The following is a 19,103-nucleotide window of genomic DNA, read 5'->3' on the forward strand; positions in this document are numbered from 1 at the left end:
CCAAATCCCCTGCAAAAATACAAGCACCAGCTACAGTGTATCGATGCAATTAAAAAGAAAACAAAGGATGTCTTACAGCAACCGAAAGTTCGAAAGCTAGATGTCTATCCCTGCATTATAACCCATAACAGCAGATTGAAACATCAATAAAACCTGAACATGTAAATGAGCAATTGAAAGTTGAAGCAAAAGCTAGGAAAGGTAATATTCTCTTATTACAGATAAGGACACAGATGTTAGTCATCTCGCCAACGGATCCACTAAAACCTCAATCCAGAAACAGACATATAAATAATATTATCAACTCTACTAGCTTCACAATATCATTACAGTCTGTAAAACCTACAGGCCGGTTTCTTCTCAATATGTAGTTACTCAGAAACCATGAATCTTGATCTGTTCCTTCTTAACAATGCCAGCCTGTAGGCAAAATAAAACAAGGTTAGCTAGTATGATGCATCAACAGATAATAAATCAAGGCTGCTAGAGCTCTTTCACTGTTCCCAAAAACAATTCACATTCTAAGCAATAAACACAAGATTTACAATCTTCTTAATGCAGATGACACAGATGACAAGCGTGTTTATGAGTGCACACATGTACAAGTGCATTCTGTTTGGATGCCGAGTAAGCAATAAAGGAGTTGTTTGAATGTCAAAGTCTACTCATTTGCATGAACATCCCCTGTACGGATTCTTGACCGCTGTATCAGGCGAGAGATGATGAGGGGGGGGGGATGAAGAATTGGAAGAGACAATCGATCCCCTAATCCATGTGTTCGCCAACCTTTCCCCTGTGATACTATAACAATCTAAATTTGGAATTTGTAACATTCCAAATACCTCAAAGTTTGCTGGAACCGTCCCCACAATCTTCAACCTTTTTATCCTCCAGCTCCCCTTTTCACACAGGAAAATGGTTCTTGGGCATCCAAACAGACCCGCAAAAAGAGAAGGTAAAATATAAACAGCCAACTTTTTAAGTAGGATCTCTATGTTGGTACTACATTCTATCAGTTCATACCCTAGGGCTTCTAAATCACACCAAAACAGATACTCTAACCAGAAAGGTAAGTAGCAAGTTGTACCTGAACTAGAAAAGTAGCAACATTCTTACGCTGATCACCTTGAAGCTGAATAACCTATAAATGACGAAACAAAAGACACCGATTAATATTCTCACAAGCTCATGGATGCATAAACATGAGAATACTCACGTCATATCCCTCAACTACATATAACAATTTAGTACCTGGCCCAGCTCAGGGTCCTGGACAACAGTACCATTGCAGCAGAACTCCTTCTTGAGATCCTTCAAAATCTTGTTATAGCTGAATTCTTTTTTCAATCCCTGCACAGTGGTCAGACTCTTCCTGCCATTCCGCTGCTGTGTGCGCACATGGACATACTCCTTTGCACCAGCACCAGAGTCCTCAGCATTTGCTTCAGCAAAAGGATCTATACCCCAAAAGATTAACACAGGTTTAGCTTGTCTTTATCATATCAACAGTTGTTACAGAAAGCTCCACATTCATAATCAAGTATCATCAGATTAAAATACCAAATGTGGTAGGGAGCTGGGCGTTGAGATCAGACATGAACACTTGACTGTAGCGAGTTGAAGAGAACAAACAAACAACGCTTGCTTTCTTATCAGTTAGGCCTGAAAAAGTGTGAGATAATGCAATTAAACTTCCATCTGTGACTAAAAGTACTACTCTCTCATAAAAAATCTGACAGTTTTTTTCCCATTTCCAGAAACAACTAGACAAGAGGCTTTTCAGATGTTATTCAACTTCATTGTAAAGACGTGCACCTCACTCGGGGAGAAAAAAAGTGAGAACAGTAAGACAATAGGCTTCCTTAGTTCAGAGTTCAGTTGAATTCAATTTTAACTTGCTCCTCAAAAGATGCTTTATTTTCAAATGTTGTCCAAAAATCCAAACCAAAATCAAATATTTCAGTTCTAACCAGAACGGATCCAACACTAGGGTTTGTTGCATATTTCTAGACAAAAGTACCTGAGCCATTGTCAACTGTCTCTGCTAATTTTTATCATTTCATACTTTCTTTAAAGTGTGGTGTACCAGCCTAGCACTAGCACAATACATACGATGCCTTGCATTTCAAGTGCTTGGCATACTTGGCACACACTGGTATAACAGCATACCAGGTACCAGCAGACAACAGGTACTGCACAAGTGTTAAAAATTGCTAAAGGCACTAAATTGATGCATATCAGGCCATGCTATGCATGCCAGTTAGCACTTGAATCCATGCACACCGAACATCAGAAAGGAATTGTTTAATTTAAAATTCAAGTTTTACGGTTTTACAAATATTTGGCAGGATTGCAACATTAGGTTTTCTGAGACTTGAGAGCATAAATATTTTTTTTGAAAAAGGTTTCATGCATCCTAGATCTTAACCTTCAAACCTGCTATCATATACATCATATTTCCATCAAATATTAAATGATGTACTTCACGAAACATAATTCTACGACTTTCTAATATTAAATAATATTTAATGGATTCAGTATACAGCTACAAGAAATAATTAAAGTTCATAGACATAGAAATACTGCATTTTTATTTTTCTAAAATTTTCAGAATTTTTATACTGATTCATTTTTTTTCTAACTTCAACCAAAGTACCAAAATTTTTGAATCTCATAGTCATCTTGTCTTGCTGAAATTTAAACTTTGAACTCCATCCCTAAAATACATCTTGCTATGTGCATTAAAATACAACGCCTCAAACATAAAGCAAACAAGTTAATAATATAATGTCTTGTAATAAAATTACTCGAATTAAATAGAAGAAGTTGTACGTATGATGCAATATGAATACAAGAAATTACGATTTCTCAAGACAAATTCTTATTTAAAGTTGCAAGCTAGTTTTTTATTTAATGGAACTAATTACATCTAGATGAACCACGAAAAAAAACAAATCTAATCAACCAAAGGTATCAATTATCCAACAATGAAACAGTAGCAGCGATATCAGATCCATAACATCAAAACAAACCCCCTCCCAGAAAAAGAAAAAAGAAAAATAAAACTCTTTTTTTTGCTTCGAGCAGTCAAGAAGAACAAACCGTAACAGATTCCGATCCCCCAAACAACAAAAAAAAAAACCCTAATTTCCCAATTAACTCCGAACAAAAATCCCACCAAGAAACCATCACATAACAAATTTCATGCATCGAGAAGAATTAAACAGGCCAAAACAAAAGGAAATCCCTAAAATTAACCAAAATAATCATAACTAAAGAAAGCAATCCACAGAACCACGAAAAAACCATAATTCCCCCGTTAGAGAACGTAGAAAAATCAACAGAGACGAATCTTCCATACCTGGCGGAGATCGGGCTTCCCCACTCGCAAAACCCTAGAAATCGGTGCGCAAAAAACTCGAAAGACGAGAGAAGAATGGAAGGTTGCGTATAAGGTAAGAGGTCTTAACCCTACCCTCGTTAAATAGCGAGGGGCTGCCGCCCGACGATCGAACCTTGGAAACAATCCTCATATAAATATCTATGCGGAAGCAATATCTGCCGTCAAAGCTCATCCAAATCAAAGATCGTGTGTTTTTCTTTGAACAGCGCATATAAATTATATGAGAGTGGAATATTTGTGATGCGAATGTGACCATGGGTGGGTAGTTAGGGTTAGGAATCGGCGGCTCCTAGAACGATCTGATAGACTCTGGTTGGACGACGGAGATCTTCCCATCTTGGGGTTTCCGAATCCTTAAATCAAATAGTGGCTCGATCCGAGTCTGACCCGACCCGGGAAAAATATCTAACAATATCTACCGATAACGGACAAATAAAGGCTAGGGCGAAAAAAAAAAAAAAAAAACTCTCACCGTTTCCACTGCAGTCATCCTTAACGGCGAAATTAACGGTCACCTACCCCAGCTGGATCGGCACGTATCCTTTTCTCCCGCCACCTCCGGGTAAAGTTGCACTCGCTGTGGACGTCCTACCCGATCCGTGTTTGTTACGTGTGTCCTCTCTCAATTTCCGCGTTTCACGGTTCTATTGGAGGGTAAGCCGTGGCGGTAACGTCACCTGAAGTCATTTTAACCAGAGGGAGTCGGTCGATTGCAGCTATAAATTAGGCCCCAACCCCCTCATCTTCCACTCGTTCAATTCCTCTTTACGGTAAGCGGAAGGAAAGCTTTCCAAATTTCCTCTCAAGGTATTTTTCTTTATTTTGCTTCCCTAATTTTGAAATTATTATTTTTTGTCTTCTTGGTTTTTAGATATTTATTCGACTATTGGTGGGAATCAGGTTTCTTGAGGTTATATCGTTGATTTTTCTCGGCCTTTTTTTTTTCTTTGACCGGCGATCGTTCTGTATGTACGTGCGGATCGGTGAATCTGGGTTTGATTTTTTTTTTCGTATATTAATTTTCATTTGGTTTATGGGTTATAATCTAGTTTTTTTAAATTTTTTCGTTTATATGTGATCGGATCTGTTCCTTTGTTTGACCACTGGTTATCCGATTAGGGTTGATATGTGGTCTTTCTTTTAGATTATAACTTTGGTTTGTTTAAGTTTGCTCAGATCTGTGTCTTTTTCATCTTGTGTACCAGATTCTTTCTTTTCATGGTTTTTTTGTGACATTCTCAGGCCATCGTCGATTAAATTTTTCTTAAATTGTATCTTTTTTGATATTGTTATTAGCTTTGTCTGAGCTGATCTCAATCTTTTCGTTTCTTTTCTTTTGGTTTCTAGCGGTTTATTTGGATTTTTTTTGTTAATTTTATCTCTTGGATCTCTTATTACAGATGCAGATCTTCGTCAAGACCCTTACCGGCAAGACCATCACCCTTGAGGTGGAGTCCTCGGATACCATCGACAACGTTAAGGCAAAGATTCAAGACAAGGAGGGCATCCCCCCAGACCAGCAGCGTCTGATCTTTGCCGGCAAGCAGCTCGAGGACGGCCGCACCCTTGCCGACTACAATATTCAGAAGGAATCCACCCTCCATCTCGTCCTTCGACTCCGGGGTGGCATGCAGATCTTCGTGAAGACCCTCACCGGCAAGACCATCACCCTTGAGGTGGAGTCCTCCGATACCATCGACAACGTTAAGGCAAAGATTCAAGACAAGGAGGGCATCCCCCCAGACCAGCAGCGTCTGATCTTTGCCGGCAAGCAGCTCGAGGACGGCCGCACCCTTGCCGACTACAATATTCAGAAGGAATCCACCCTCCATCTCGTCCTTCGACTCCGGGGTGGCATGCAGATCTTCGTGAAGACCCTCACCGGCAAGACCATCACCCTTGAGGTGGAGTCCTCCGATACCATCGACAACGTTAAGGCAAAGATTCAAGACAAGGAGGGCATCCCCCCAGACCAGCAGCGTCTGATCTTTGCCGGCAAGCAGCTCGAGGACGGCCGCACCCTTGCCGACTACAATATTCAGAAGGAATCCACCCTCCATCTCGTCCTTCGACTCCGGGGTGGCATGCAGATCTTCGTGAAGACCCTCACCGGCAAGACCATCACCCTTGAGGTGGAGTCCTCCGATACCATTGACAACGTTAAGGCAAAGATTCAAGACAAGGAGGGCATCCCCCCAGACCAGCAGCGCCTGATCTTTGCCGGCAAGCAGCTCGAGGACGGCCGCACCCTTGCCGACTACAATATTCAGAAGGAATCCACCCTCCATCTCGTCCTCCGACTCCGGGGCGGCATGCAGATCTTCGTCAAGACCCTCACCGGCAAGACCATTACCCTCGAGGTCGAGAGCTCCGACACCATCGACAATGTCAAGGCTAAGATCCAGGATAAGGAGGGTATCCCCCCTGACCAGCAGCGTTTGATCTTTGCCGGCAAGCAGCTCGAGGACGGCCGCACCCTTGCCGACTACAATATCCAGAAGGAATCCACCCTCCATCTCGTCCTCCGACTCCGGGGTGGCATGCAGATCTTCGTCAAGACCCTCACCGGGAAGACTATTACCCTGGAGGTCGAGAGCTCCGACACCATCGACAATGTCAAGGCTAAGATCCAGGATAAGGAGGGAATTCCCCCAGACCAGCAGAGGCTGATCTTCGCCGGCAAGCAACTCGAGGATGGCCGCACCTTAGCGGACTACAACATCCAAAAGGAATCTACGCTCCATCTCGTCCTCCGCCTCCGTGGTGGGATGCAGATCTTTGTCAAAACCCTCACTGGGAAGACCATCACCCTTGAGGTCGAGAGCTCGGATACGATTGACAATGTGAAGGCCAAAATTCAGGACAAGGAGGGTATTCCTCCAGACCAGCAGCGTTTGATCTTTGCTGGTAAGCAGCTGGAGGATGGCCGCACCCTGGCGGATTACAACATTCAGAAGGAATCCACTCTTCATCTGGTGCTCCGCCTCCGTGGTGGCCAGTAATTTCCGATCTTAGATATGCTGCTGCCCGTACTGTCGTGGTCTCGTGTCTGGTGTCTGAAAGTCCTAGTCAGGTGTCCATGTGTTTTGTCCAGTGTGTTCGTGGTGGGTTGACACCGATTCAACCCTCTTGTTTTTCTTTTTAAGCCTCATGGTTCTGTGAAATCCAAAACTCCAATGGAGCGGCAGTAAGTATGCTAATAATATTGTGGTCAAAAGCTGTATTTGGTATCATATATGGTTTTCTCTGGCTTTAGCTTATCATATTTGCTTGATTTGTGATTGTTCTTTTGTTAATTTGTATATTCTGTGATTACCATCACACTCTTTATCTATATATTCTTGAAGTAAGCAATTAGGCAAGGTGTGGCTAGTATTTTTCGGTTGGGGGATAACTATGTTCTGAAGATACAAGTTGCAGTGGGGTTTTGTGTTTTTAGTGGACGGAGTGGAACAAGCTTTGGTTTGTGTTTTATGTGAAGTGGGTGGGGTGTTATATACTGGCACTTGGAGAATATCACGCATGGAGCTAGGACTTAAACTGGTGCTGCCCTTGGATTCAAACAAACGGTGCCACCATTCAGGTATCGCTTAGTTTATGCACAAATATTGAGCTTCATGGTCAAGGTAATTGGCCACTCAGATTTTTCTTCTTTATTTTTTAAGTTTCTGTCGAAAACTTGATCGCCAAGCAAATCTTGTCGACCTGGAGGCTGGAGATCATGGTGCGCAAAGGTTTTCCAACTTGTCGAAGTTGTTTTAGGTCATTGGGCATGGTATCTGATCGCCATGTTTGAATCCTGCTTACATTCGAGTAGCTGGATGAGGATGACTCCTTTGCCTTAGCTAACAAAAAAGGAAAAAGAAAAAGAAAAAGAAGAAAAAGGATATGCTGTATGAGAGGAGGGTACTACCATGATGCACAGGTGAGTAAGAAGAAAGCATTGGTTTTGGGGATATGTAGGGGTTGACCGTATATGGAACTGGCGTAAAACAACGATGGAAGTAACCATTAGTGATTTTTTTGATGTAAAATACATAATAATAATAATAATAATAATAATAATAATAATTTATTTTCAACGATGTTATTTTAATTTTTCTAATTGACTTCTCAACCTAAATTACACTAGTTAGAATTCATATTTACTAATTTGTTATAATCACTCTTCATCGAAGACAAAATAAAAAAAAACCAAAACATAGTTCTTTGGCCCTATCCTGTTTTCATGCCTGCCAAGGGCCAAAATTTTGATTTACAACACCCCTCTCTATGTAATATATAAAAATATTTCAACCTTCATTATCTTAGCTCATATAAACTGGCAAATCACAGCTATTATAGATTGATAAACCTTAGGATACTCCGTACTCGTTGATACAATGCGGAAACTTTAGCCGAAATTTTCCCGATCACCTTTTCCTTCACTACTTAATATTTTAAATTAGTCCTAATAATAGATTTCGATCCTGCGGAGATCTTCCACGATAGCGGACGCTCCATATTTTTTTTCTATTTTTATGTTTTTTTGAAAAGAAAAGCGGGAAGATGACAACAGAGTTCGGTCCCACCGCGATAATAAATCTCACGTTTTGGGGAGCCGTTGTTCTTCGAGAGTCCGGCGACTATCGGTAGGCTCTCCCGAACTCGAACCAGTTTGTCTCGAACGAAATCTCTCTCTATGAACGCAATCCGAACAAAACCCATCGCCAATTTCGCAGAACTTATCCACCGATCGGATTCGGAATCGAAAGTTCTCACCTTGTGCAAGCTCGGCAGGCTAAAAGAAGCTCTCCATGATGCCCTTCACTCCCATCCCACCCCCTTACCCTCTTCCACCTACTCCTCTCTACTCCAACTCTGCATCGATTACAATGCCAAAAAAGAAGGAAGATTCCTCCATGACCACCTGTCGGCAATCGGGCATGCGCCAAATCTGCACCTGAGTACCAAGTTTGTGATCTTCTTTGCGAAAGTTGGGGACTTGGTCACTGCTCGAAGGGTGTTTGATGAAATGCCCGAGAGGAGCGTTGTGTCATGGACTGCGATGATTTCTGGGTATTCTCAGAATGGTTATTCAGAGGAAGCTCTAAAGGTTTTTTCTTGGATGCGTCGGTCGGGTTTTAAGGCGAATCAGTTCACATATGGTAGTGCTCTGCGGGCGTGTACTGGTCTGGGTTGTGTGAGGAGTGGGGAGCAGATTCACGGTTGCATTGTGAAGAGCAGATTTGCGGAGGATTTGTTTGTGCAGAGTGCTCTCGTGGATTTACATTTGAAGTGTGGTTTGGTTGAGGATGCTTGGTGCTTGTTTGGGAGGATGGAGAAGAGAGATGTGGTTGCTTGGAATTCGGTGATTGGAGGGTGTGCTGTGCAGGGGGTTGGAGAGGATGCATTTGGATATTTTTGCTTGATGCTTAGAGATGGTATTGCTTAGAACTTATGATTTGAAAGCTTATTAGATGCTTGTTTGAATTGTGAATGCTTGTGAATGTGTGGCTTCTGTGCTTGATTGTGTTCCATGATATCATGAAAAATAGATAATAGCTTACCATGCACTGTTATGAGCTACCGCACAACATATCTTTATCTTTGTCAATATCTTGCTGCAGGTGTTCATTTTTGTGAGTTGTTATACATTAACTACCACCTATATTAATCAACACTAATGTTAATCAATATGGTAGGCTGTTAAGAATCTAATCCTATGCCTGTGTAATCTGAAGGTAATATGTATCTTTCTGATTCAAATGTTTACAGATTCTTAAGTCACTCACGAACATGACCTTTAAGTAAATGACAGGTCAATATCTGCACAGTTATGATAACTGTTACCTTCTGTTGGTTCCGCATAATCAATTTCGATATTGGATACCATTTAAATCTCATTCTTAGTTGATAACAAATGATGTTGCATATTAGATTCTACTCACCACCTTTTTAATTTATTTTTTAATAATGTGTGTTGATACTTGTTTTCCTTCTTATTAGGAAGTCTCCAGAGATTTTAGTTTAACTGCTGTTATATATGGGTTTCTTTATTGTTGAACTTCAGCTCCCATGAACTTCTTTGCTATCTTAATTCACGATTTTAACAGGTCTTCTTCCTGATCATTTCACTCTTGGAAGTCTTTTAAAGGCATGTGGTTTAGTTAGAGCTCTTGTGCATGTGAACCAGATTCATGCTTTCACTGTCAAATTGGGTTATGAGAATCAATCTATCGTCACTGGATCACTGATTGATGCATATGCAAAATGTAGGAGCATCCAGAATGCTAGATTGGTATATGACTCGATGTATGAGCAAGACTTGATTTCCTGTACTGCACTAATCAGTGGGTATTCATTGGAAAGAAGCTGTAGTGGGAAGGCATTGGAGCTTTTTGGTGAGATAAATAGGATGGGCATGAGAATTGATGATGTGATTTTATGTTCCATGCTTAATATATGTGCAAATGTAGCTTCCTTGAGCTTGGGAAGACAAATTCATGCTTATGTAATTAAGAACCAGTCCAACCATGATATAGCCTTGGGCAATGCTCTCATTGACATGTATGCGAAGTCAGGAGAACTTTGGAATGCCCGTTGTGCTTTTGATGAAATGCAATATAAAAATGTTATTTCATGGACTTCATTGATTACGGGATATGGAAAGCATGGTTCTGGAGAAGGTGCAATAGCACTCTTTGTGAAGATGGAGGATGATGGAGTGAAGCCAAATGATGTTACATTCCTCTCTCTTCTATCTGCATGTAGCCATTCCGGCTTGACTAATGAAGGAATGGAGTATTTCAAATCTATGGTTCGCAAGTATGGGATCCACCCAAGAGCTGAACATTATTCATGTGCTGTCGATCTTCTTGCACGTGGAGGTCGATTACAAGAAGCATATGACTTTGTATGCAAGATGGATGCTAAGCCTAATGCATCACTTTGGGCTGCTATGCTTGGGGCTTGTAGAATGCATGGTAACACATCTCTTGGGGAAATTGCTGCAGGGTATCTTCTTAATTTATATCCTGAAAGATCAGTAAACTATGTTGTCCTAGCAAATGCATATGCATCAGCAGGGTTGTGGGAGAGTGCCTGGAAGACAAGGAAGTTGATGGAGCAAAGAGCTACAAAGAAAATTGCAGGCTGTAGCTATATTTAATTCTTTTTTATAAAAAAAAGAGAACATTTTGTAGACATTGATTCTTGCAGGACTTAGGAAAATATTGATATATCTAGGACAGGTATTTTTTCAATCTGCAAACCAACAAGCTTGAGTATAATTTATATGTGAATATCTTCTTAAAAATGTAATATCGGAATTGGCAGGGCCAGTTGAACATCCTTATTATTTTACACTTCCAGCAAAGGATCATATATTCTCTATTACGCCGCTGCTTTTTTATAGATTTGCTCTGGTATTCAGGTATGTTCTTTCTCCTCAATACTTTGCTTAGCCTTTTTACTCGGTTAACATTCACATAAAAGAGAAAAACCATGCAAAACTCGAACGGTCGTGAATTTCTTCTTAACTAATGTTTGTTGTGCCGGAACTGGAGCCTGGACCGGTTGCCCGGCGGCACGGGTCGGTATGCCTCCGTACCGTTATGTGTCGGGCCGTACCATACAATAGAGGAGGCCGGCGAGCTCACGTGAAGGAGGCCGAGGAGGGGCTCCGCTTTTAGGTCTCCTGTTTCGTTCAAAACAGGGGACCCGAAGAGGGAGCCCCTCCTCCACCTCCTCCGCGCGTGCTCCCCGCGGCTCGCCGGCCTCTGCGGCCCTCTCTCTTTCTTCCTTTCCCTCTCCCTCCCTCCCCGCTCGCTTTCTCTCTTTTTCTCTCTTTTCTTCTCCTTCTCCCCCTCTGACGGCTTTTCGTTTTAGTTGCCGAAACCGTCCTGGTCCGCCGCTGGTACGGTCGGTACTTTCCGAACCACCCGATTCGGGACGATTCCGCCGACCATGTTCTTAACCAATAAAAAAATGATGATGCTCAGCTACCATCATGCTACATAACCTGCAATTTCTACTTGCTCCATTTTAAATAATGGATGACTTCAGTCAAAATACATTTTCTTCTCCTTACCAAAATTTCTATTCATCAGATTTTAGATATGCATCTTACTGGATAAGGATTGTATAACATGAAATATGTGTCTGCTACTGTCCACCTTCAGTTGATGCTCAAGCCCCATCTGAGAATCAGGTCAAATATAGGGTTAGGGGTGAGGTATGCTTAACAATTGAGACTCTTCTCTGGAATGAAGAGATCTGTTTCTCAAAGAAATACATGTCTATAATAATATGTCTTTGCTCTCATATAAAGATTCATGAAATATTGCATGAATAAATATCCAACATAGGTATATTCTGCCTCACCCGTAGCTATGATGCCTAACCTCACCCATAGCTGTGAAGCATTTTCAAGTGTCTAGAATGATGCAATTCTTTCCCTGGAATACACAACCATCAACTTGTTCATTCTACATGCAAGCGGTATGTGTGGACTCCTTTCCAGCTCGTGTGAGACATCCCTCTAACTGTTGTTGAGTGTATGTGGAAGAGATACCCATGAAATATCTCAAAATACAATGTCTAATATACCCAATGGCTGTTAGGGCATACCCTACTTCCACAGTATCTTATGTATGAATGTGTATGTACATAACGTACCTACCTACATTTGTAGATATAGACATCCTCACAAAATCTGTCCCTACCTCCCTATTTTGTAAACATGTGTATCGCCTGTTAAAAAACTCCTTGTAACTATCAAATTAAAGGGCCAAAAAGGGAAGATGCTTGAGGTACATACTAAGCTAGTCACAAACAGAACCAAAACATGACTTGCATGTTTGCATGCCAAATGCTGCTGTGAGCATATCCACTCTTACTTTCATTTATGTGCTCTTCTTGTTTCCATCTTGAAGAATGGAGGTAATTACATTTAATAGGGAATCAAGTTGCTTGTAATGCCTAGGAAAGTTTGCATGCACAATAGAATAGAAACTCGTACATCAACTCTTACTTTCTATTTTGTATTTCTCTTGTTTTCAGATAGGAAAATCAAGAGGAGAATATTTCTTGAATAATGTCATGTGTTGATTATGGGACTCATGGTCCTTATCAAACATCATAGAAAAAAGGGACTCATGGGTGGACGGCTCTGAGTGTCGATTAAACGGGGTGTGTGCAACATGTGTCATTTTTAGGTAAATGGCTATATAGGTTGGTTTAGGGAAGCTTAAGCCTGCTGCCTATAGAGCCTTGATTTTTATCTAAATGCCAGCTCATGGGTTCTCTACTTGGCCTCCGATTAGCCAAAGCAATCCAACATTGTATGGCCTGTCAATCGGTTTAACCCACTAAAAACCCTATTTTGTTTTTTTGCTTAAAATAATTTGGTGGTGTTGTCAGCTGCAGAAGTGGTCATGACAATATTAGGATGTAGTTATTTCCTATGGTTCGTCTTTTGCTAATGCATGATTGTGATTAAAACTACTGATATTGATACGTTTTATTTAAATTTGTATCTAATGTAGGGCAAGTAACTATATTTCCTTCTCTGGATTAAAACAATTTGAATTGTCTGTGTTTTCTTCTATGTTGCATTTGTAATCAAGCTTCTTCTTCCTGATCATCCATGCAGATCACTTTGGTCTTCCTATCTATGAGATAAACTATTTGGCATTAAGGCCTATTTCATTGTATGCTGGTCTGTCTGGAATTCTGGATCGGCATTGAATCATGTCATGAGAAGAGAAGCTTTGCCATGGTGGTCATATTCAGAAGGCAGAGTTGAAGCTTTAGTTGAGAGCTCCCATTTTAGCTGAAGGTAACTTATATGCCTGACAATAATTAACTTAAAGTATTTTCAGACTTTGACGAGGTCTTCTGATTTTCAGAGTTTGATGAGGACTTCCAACAATCAACTCTCTCATCTTGTATTATAGGATAATCTTGCTCATGGGAGATGTAAAAAGATCAGGTGCACCCGGTGGATCTGAGCAGAAGAGCATATATGCAGTCCAGACAAGAATACTTAAATTATATGATACAGGTTCATATATTTTATTCAGAGAAAGATAAATTTGGAAGAGACTCCTCTACAAGGATCATTGTCCAAGGAGGATAAATATTTTGTCATCCAAAATTTCTGACCATAATTGAAGACCATTTTGATGCATTGAAGTCTGAGGAGTTTTCTTTCACCCAGATTCAATGGGAGTTGATTCATGATTGAATGAGCATTAAGATGAACAGATTGCAGTGCTACATGAATCAATAGAAGCAGCTTTTTGAAAATATGTTATGTGCAAGTGGTGTAAATAGTAGGGGATGAAGCGAATTTTGTATCAATGAGAAAGGGAAAAAGAATAATTGGATGTTCAAGACACAGCTCAGCAGCAGGGTTTTGGTGAAGTATTGCTCTCTAGGTGTAGAAGGCTATTAGATGTGGTCTATGAAGACTTTCACGTCATTTTCAAATGCAGAATTGCTATTAAATTATTTATGAGGGTTCATTAAGTTTTTGTAAATAAAAACTGAATTTTCGAAGGCCAGGGCTGTAAATATTGAACTAGGTCATTTCTGTATGATAATTTGGATGCTGTCGAGGAGAGGAGTCTTGAGGCCCCAAAACATGGCGGTATAAGTTTGTGTGACTTATTGAGATGCATTATGTAGTAAGAGCTCTGTATTGTTACTTGCAGAATGATAGTGTAATTAGGATTTGGCTCTGTTTTTCACCAAAAAGAATACAATCAATACACTCTAATATTAGTAAAATTCTCTTCGTTTCCTTAATATCATTATTTTTTTGTGCATGCTCGATTGCACTTGTTGGTTAGAGATTAGATGCTCATTTAAACCTTGGAAAACAACACTGATAGTTTTTCCAGCTCTTCTTGAATGGTCATGTTCTGCTCTCCGTTCTGAATTTTTGATTAAATTGGGTGGGTGATCCCTTCTCTTGTGACAGTACGATCATGAAGAAGAAAAAGATGAGGAAAGTGCAATCACTTTGGCATCAAGAAAAGAAGAAAAAGCATGAAATTGGATATTGTTTAGAACATTGCAGACAATAATATGAGCAAATGCATTTTTCTTTTTTGATAGGTTGGATAGATCATACATTTCTAGTATGAATACATCCAATAAAATTATAAAACAAAAGATGATTTAGAAGAGTAGGAATGGTCCTGTAGCTGTCCCAAAAAAAACCATCATAATGTCGAGCAACAAAGGAAGCAACCCAATCGGCTGCCCTATCCTTGCTTTTTCAACATGTATTCCTTTTTTTCTCATTTTGTTTCGTGGGTCTTGCTGACCTTGTTTAGCTTGTGAATAACAAGGCCAAATGTAGCTAGGATTGGCTCCCCATGGAGTTGTGTAACTATTTTAGAGCATAGCAATATTGGTATCTATTTGTTGCAATGGATATTTCTAGACGAAGACTCTAGAACAGACTAATCTGTTGCCTAAGAAAGTTCTGAACTCCAAAGGGTTACATTTATCTAATGTAACTCTTCCTCTCCTTCCATGGATTGAACAACCATCCAGTAAAACTACCTTTCCAGTTATCTCTCTTTAGTAGATTGTCCATGTCACTACCATGTGAATAAAGTTCCAACTATTTCATCACCATCCATGACAAATGTAAGTATTAGATCAGCCATATCCAAATTATGATCAAAGTCTCTTCTAATTTATCCTCAAGTTCTGACAGGGTCTGATTGACAATCAAAGTCATAGCACAAATTCTTGGAAAAAATTTAAAAAGAGAAACCTATAATATTTTCACCAAAAACGACGATCAGATTGAAATCAAACTCATTTCTTGCCCAACCTGAGTCCCAATTATTGTTTATGGCTAAATCTGGAGCATGATTAAAAAAAAAAAAAGTTTACACCTGAATATGAAATCCACATTATTAAGAAAACAGCAAATAAAGCAACTGAAATATCATGATCAACCAGTCACGCTCCCATTAAAAAAATCTCAATGGTATCACCTGGCCGTACATCATCCATAACATTCTGTTTGTAGCAAATGAAATTGTAGATGAGCATGCAATCTCTGCAACTCCTTCCTCAGCTTGCTCACGTTATCGAATGCATTCACTTCAACGGTTTGCTAAAGGCTGGCGTTTTGTTGCGGTCCAAGGTTTGGTTTTGATTGTTTCTGGTTTAAACCACATCTCCACATTTGCAGGAGGGTTGTTGAGATTGATCTCTCTTTATACCAAATTACGAAGAGAAAGGAGATAAGCTTAAGTACAAGAGCAATCCTTGTCATCATAATCAGAAGGGAACAGAAAGAGGAAATCCTTGTCATGATGTGCCGAGTTGCCACGACTATTCATACACTCCAAGTCGTCATCTATCCATGGTTTGATAAGGTGGAATGAGATTTAGTGTTAAGACCCTCCCAGACTACTCGAAGCTCGTGGGAGCCCATGATACAAGAGATTAGTAAAGATGGTGGAGCCATCAACTTAGACTAGACATCCATGACAACGGCAGTTGGCATGCCAATTTGAGCACCCATTTTTCGATCGCAAACAATCATGATCTAGTGGCTTCATTGCAAGTGTAGCATGCAGCTCATCGCAGCTCTCGCGAAAATCGTAGTGACCGAAAACTAAAGATCTATTTGGCTAAAGCTCTATTTTTTTAAAAAAAATATAAAATTTTCGTTCGGTTGTACCTTTCATCTCTTTTGTAAGAAGCAGGGCTTTGATTAAAAAAAATTGCTAACTCTTGCTTCAATCCCCAATTTATGACGATCTCGTCCTGCAAACACTAGCTCAATCAACCTAGGAGCCTAGACTCTGGCCTTGGTGTGAAAAAAAAGGATCTACCTGAAAAATATATATATTATGGTTTGCTAAAGATTGGTAGTGGTACTAGAATTATTCACATGTATGTGTATCTAAGCCATAGATGTTTGGATCAAGTCCAATAGAGTCCACCAAAAGTTCTGATAAAAAAAGCTGGCAAGGGACCAAAAGTGGTAGGGTTTAAATTGCAGTGTCTGGTTGGAGAGGAGTACGGGAATATTCTCGACAAAGCTGGAAGTCTTGGATGGGCTATGCCGGTCCGCCTTAGGAAGTCTTGGTTGCCGGAAGGGGGTTACGGACGAGTTTTGCTGGGCTTGGTGGGCCTTGTTTCCTTCTCTGTCATTAACTCAGTGCAGTGGCTTTCCCCCTCCCATTTCTCAGAAGATATAAACAAAGTAAAAGAAACTCTGGCTGCTGCCGAGCTAGCCTCGAGGAAACTGGGTCAGATGCATATCCACTGATTAAACTAATTTTTTTATGTTGAGTATGTTTTAAGCTTAGAAGCTTTAAAGAAGTGAAAAAAAAAAAAAGAATCTTGTTTTCAGAGCAGAGTGAGCAAGTGGTGCAGAGCCTCAAAGAAAAGGACAATTCGAGTCCAAATTAACTTACTCTATTATATATATATATATATTGTAATTCTAAAAGAAAAGAATAACTGAGTATTTTAGAGATTGAGTGTATTGAGAAAAATCTTATACTCTGTAATCTCTAACTATAAAATATACATTCTTATTTTTTTTATTTCATTATTCTCTCTTCTTGATGCAACATCGAGAAACCTTCTGAGCCTCATCTTGTAACCGAGTAAAGTGGAGAGGCATCACTTAAAAAAAAAAATATGTCGATGATTGGAGATTAAGAAGAGAAGGGATCCTTGAAAGCCAAAAAAAAAGGGTTCCCAGCCTGGCATCACTTTCTTTATCAAAAGAATGAAGTTGCAAGGAAGAAGGGGGAAGCTAAAGCACAAAAGAACGTATTTGGACAGGCTTTCAGGTGCAGGAAGCATATAATAAAAAAGCTAACGTAGCTCAACACAAGCCATAATGGCGGAGGGTAGAGTAGCCATGCATGCTTTAGACGTATTCAGACAAAGAATAAAGAAAAAGATTATCTTGGAATGAAAGCAATTAAAGCTTCAATCAGCAAGGAAGGCATTGTATTTTCTGTATTAAATATTAACAATCAAAAAGATTATTCAACATGATTAGTTTACGTAGAAATCTCTCTCACCAAAATGGAGGCAATGGAGCTCAACCTTATAATCAGCTTTAGCCATCATGGTAGTGGTTTTAAGATCTTTTAAAAGCATATCAAAATCTCCAACAGCTTGCCTTACTCTCATAGGGGTGAAATCCAACCTAATATATATCAACGATGACATATGACACCTTAGCATAATGATTGTTACATACAACCCAATAATTTTTAAATCTTATTGCTTGTGATTTGCATGTATGTTATGCATGCATGACATTTTAGCACTATACAATTCACATATTGTGTTTATATATATTAATTTCATATGGTTATTGCTATTATTGAATAAGAAGACTCTGTGCAATGCATATATGGTGATTAAAAGATCGGTCTAAATCACTTCTGAATCGTCCCTTATGTTGTCATATGCACTTCAAACCAACATGCTTGTCTACTTCTCAAGACAGCAAATGATGGTACTGTGCAAAACAAAGTTTGATTTCATGTGCAGGACATATTGGTTGCAAAAAATCTAAAATAGAAATAGAAATGAATGACTTCTATTTCAGCTATTTGGTTTAGAGATGAATGAAAATATAATGCTCTAATATTTCAAAATCCAATCTATACTCCTATTTAGTATTTAAATTCTATTCCAACCAAAAACATTGACGAATATTACTATTTTGAATTCTATTAGCGCAAGCTTGGACTAGAATCCAAGAGGCCATTGGATCCCATTCCGAGCCTGATAATTGACAAGAGTCTGGTCCCCTCCTTGTCATTTGCTCTAGCTTAACTTTTTTCTTTAATTAATTCATAGAGCCCGAGTTTCTCGCGTCCCGTAAGGCATAATGCAAGAGTTTCTTTCCCACCATTTTTTATTTGCTCTTCTCCTTTCACTATGGTGAGAATATTTTAAACGAGGGTTAGATTTTCGTAGATCCAAAGCTACATCTTTCTTTTATTCCTGATGTTTGGTCAAGAGAAGTTGAACTCAAATTTTGAATTCCTTTTTTTTTTTTGGTACAACGGCAGCTTACACTCGATGGGGGTGAACGTGGCCAACAAGATCAGAAAACTAATGCTTGATCTTTCAAAATTTATTCTAGAATCCTACCTAATATTTTTTTTGAGAAATATTTCTCTTTCAAATTCTATTTTGATTCTGATTTTTAATGCGGCACGCTTGGACTAGAATCCAAGAAACCATTGGATCCCATTCGGAGCCTCATAATTGACATGAGTCTGATCCCCTCCTCGTCTTTTGCTCTAGCTTAACTTTTTTTCCTTAATTAATTCATAGCGCCCGGGGATAGCCGAGTTTCTCGTGTCCCCTATGGCCGGAGCGACGTCAACTTGTGGACCAGACTTCGCCTATCAGCGAAGTATACGAACAAAAGGTGAGAAAGAAATGGATGGAAGCGATGCATGCACGAGGGAGCCATGACGTGAACTATTTAAACACCACTTTTTGGAGGGGCCGTCAGGGTTGGGTGCTGTTTTAAGTTCTGTTATACTTTCACTTTCATCCACTTCACATATTCCAAAAGTTTTTTTTTATCTCCACCATTTTTTATTTGGCCTTCTCCTTTCACTATGATGAGAATATTTTAAATGAGGGCTAGATTTTCGTAAATCCGAAGCTACATCTTTCTTTACATCTTAGAATATAT

The 19,103-nt window shown here is 39.7% G+C and overlaps 3 protein-coding genes across 5 annotated transcripts; 2 read left to right on the forward strand and 1 right to left on the reverse strand.

Moving 5' to 3' along the window:
* Positions 1-135: 135 nt before the first annotated feature.
* On the reverse strand, positions 136-3,512 carry LOC103703480 (protein translation factor SUI1 homolog 2-like). Its single transcript, XM_008786334.4, has 5 exons — positions 3,362-3,512; positions 1,561-1,662; positions 1,252-1,457; positions 1,088-1,141; positions 136-420 (listed from the first exon to the last, which is right to left on the reverse strand). The coding sequence occupies exons 2-5, from the start codon at positions 1,595-1,597 to the stop codon at positions 376-378; spliced, it is 342 nt and encodes a 113-aa protein (XP_008784556.1). The 5' UTR covers positions 1,598-1,662; positions 3,362-3,512; the 3' UTR covers positions 136-375.
* Positions 3,513-4,131: 619 nt separating this feature from the next.
* Positions 4,132-6,681, forward strand: LOC103703481 (polyubiquitin). 2 transcript variants are annotated; one of them, XM_017841901.3, is made up of 2 exons: positions 4,132-4,210; positions 4,804-6,681. In XM_017841901.3, exon 2 carries the CDS (start codon positions 4,804-4,806, stop codon positions 6,403-6,405), a length of 1,602 nt encoding a protein of 533 aa, XP_017697390.2. In that variant the 5' UTR covers positions 4,132-4,210; the 3' UTR covers positions 6,406-6,681. The 2 variants fall into 2 exon arrangements, with proteins under 2 accessions (XP_017697390.2, XP_038988172.1); XM_039132244.1 differs by having other exon boundaries at positions 4,144-4,210; positions 5,032-6,681.
* A 791-nt stretch (positions 6,682-7,472) lies between these two features.
* On the forward strand, positions 7,473-14,194 carry LOC103703482 (pentatricopeptide repeat-containing protein At3g20730). 2 transcript variants are annotated; one of them, XM_017841889.3, is made up of 5 exons: positions 7,473-8,826; positions 9,499-10,635; positions 10,721-10,817; positions 13,038-13,223; positions 13,294-14,194. In XM_017841889.3, the coding sequence occupies exons 1-2, from the start codon at positions 8,085-8,087 to the stop codon at positions 10,551-10,553; spliced, it is 1,797 nt and encodes a 598-aa protein (XP_017697378.2). In that variant the 5' UTR covers positions 7,473-8,084; the 3' UTR covers positions 10,554-10,635; positions 10,721-10,817; positions 13,038-13,223; positions 13,294-14,194. The 2 variants fall into 2 exon arrangements, with proteins under 2 accessions (XP_017697378.2, XP_026658917.2); XM_026803116.2 differs by having other exon boundaries at positions 13,342-14,194.
* Positions 14,195-19,103: the final 4,909 nt, after the last annotated feature.

Source organism: Phoenix dactylifera, chromosome 12, assembly GCF_009389715.1.
Source record: "Phoenix dactylifera cultivar Barhee BC4 chromosome 12, palm_55x_up_171113_PBpolish2nd_filt_p, whole genome shotgun sequence".
In the NCBI taxonomy this organism is placed as follows: Eukaryota; Viridiplantae; Streptophyta; class Magnoliopsida; order Arecales; family Arecaceae; genus Phoenix; species Phoenix dactylifera.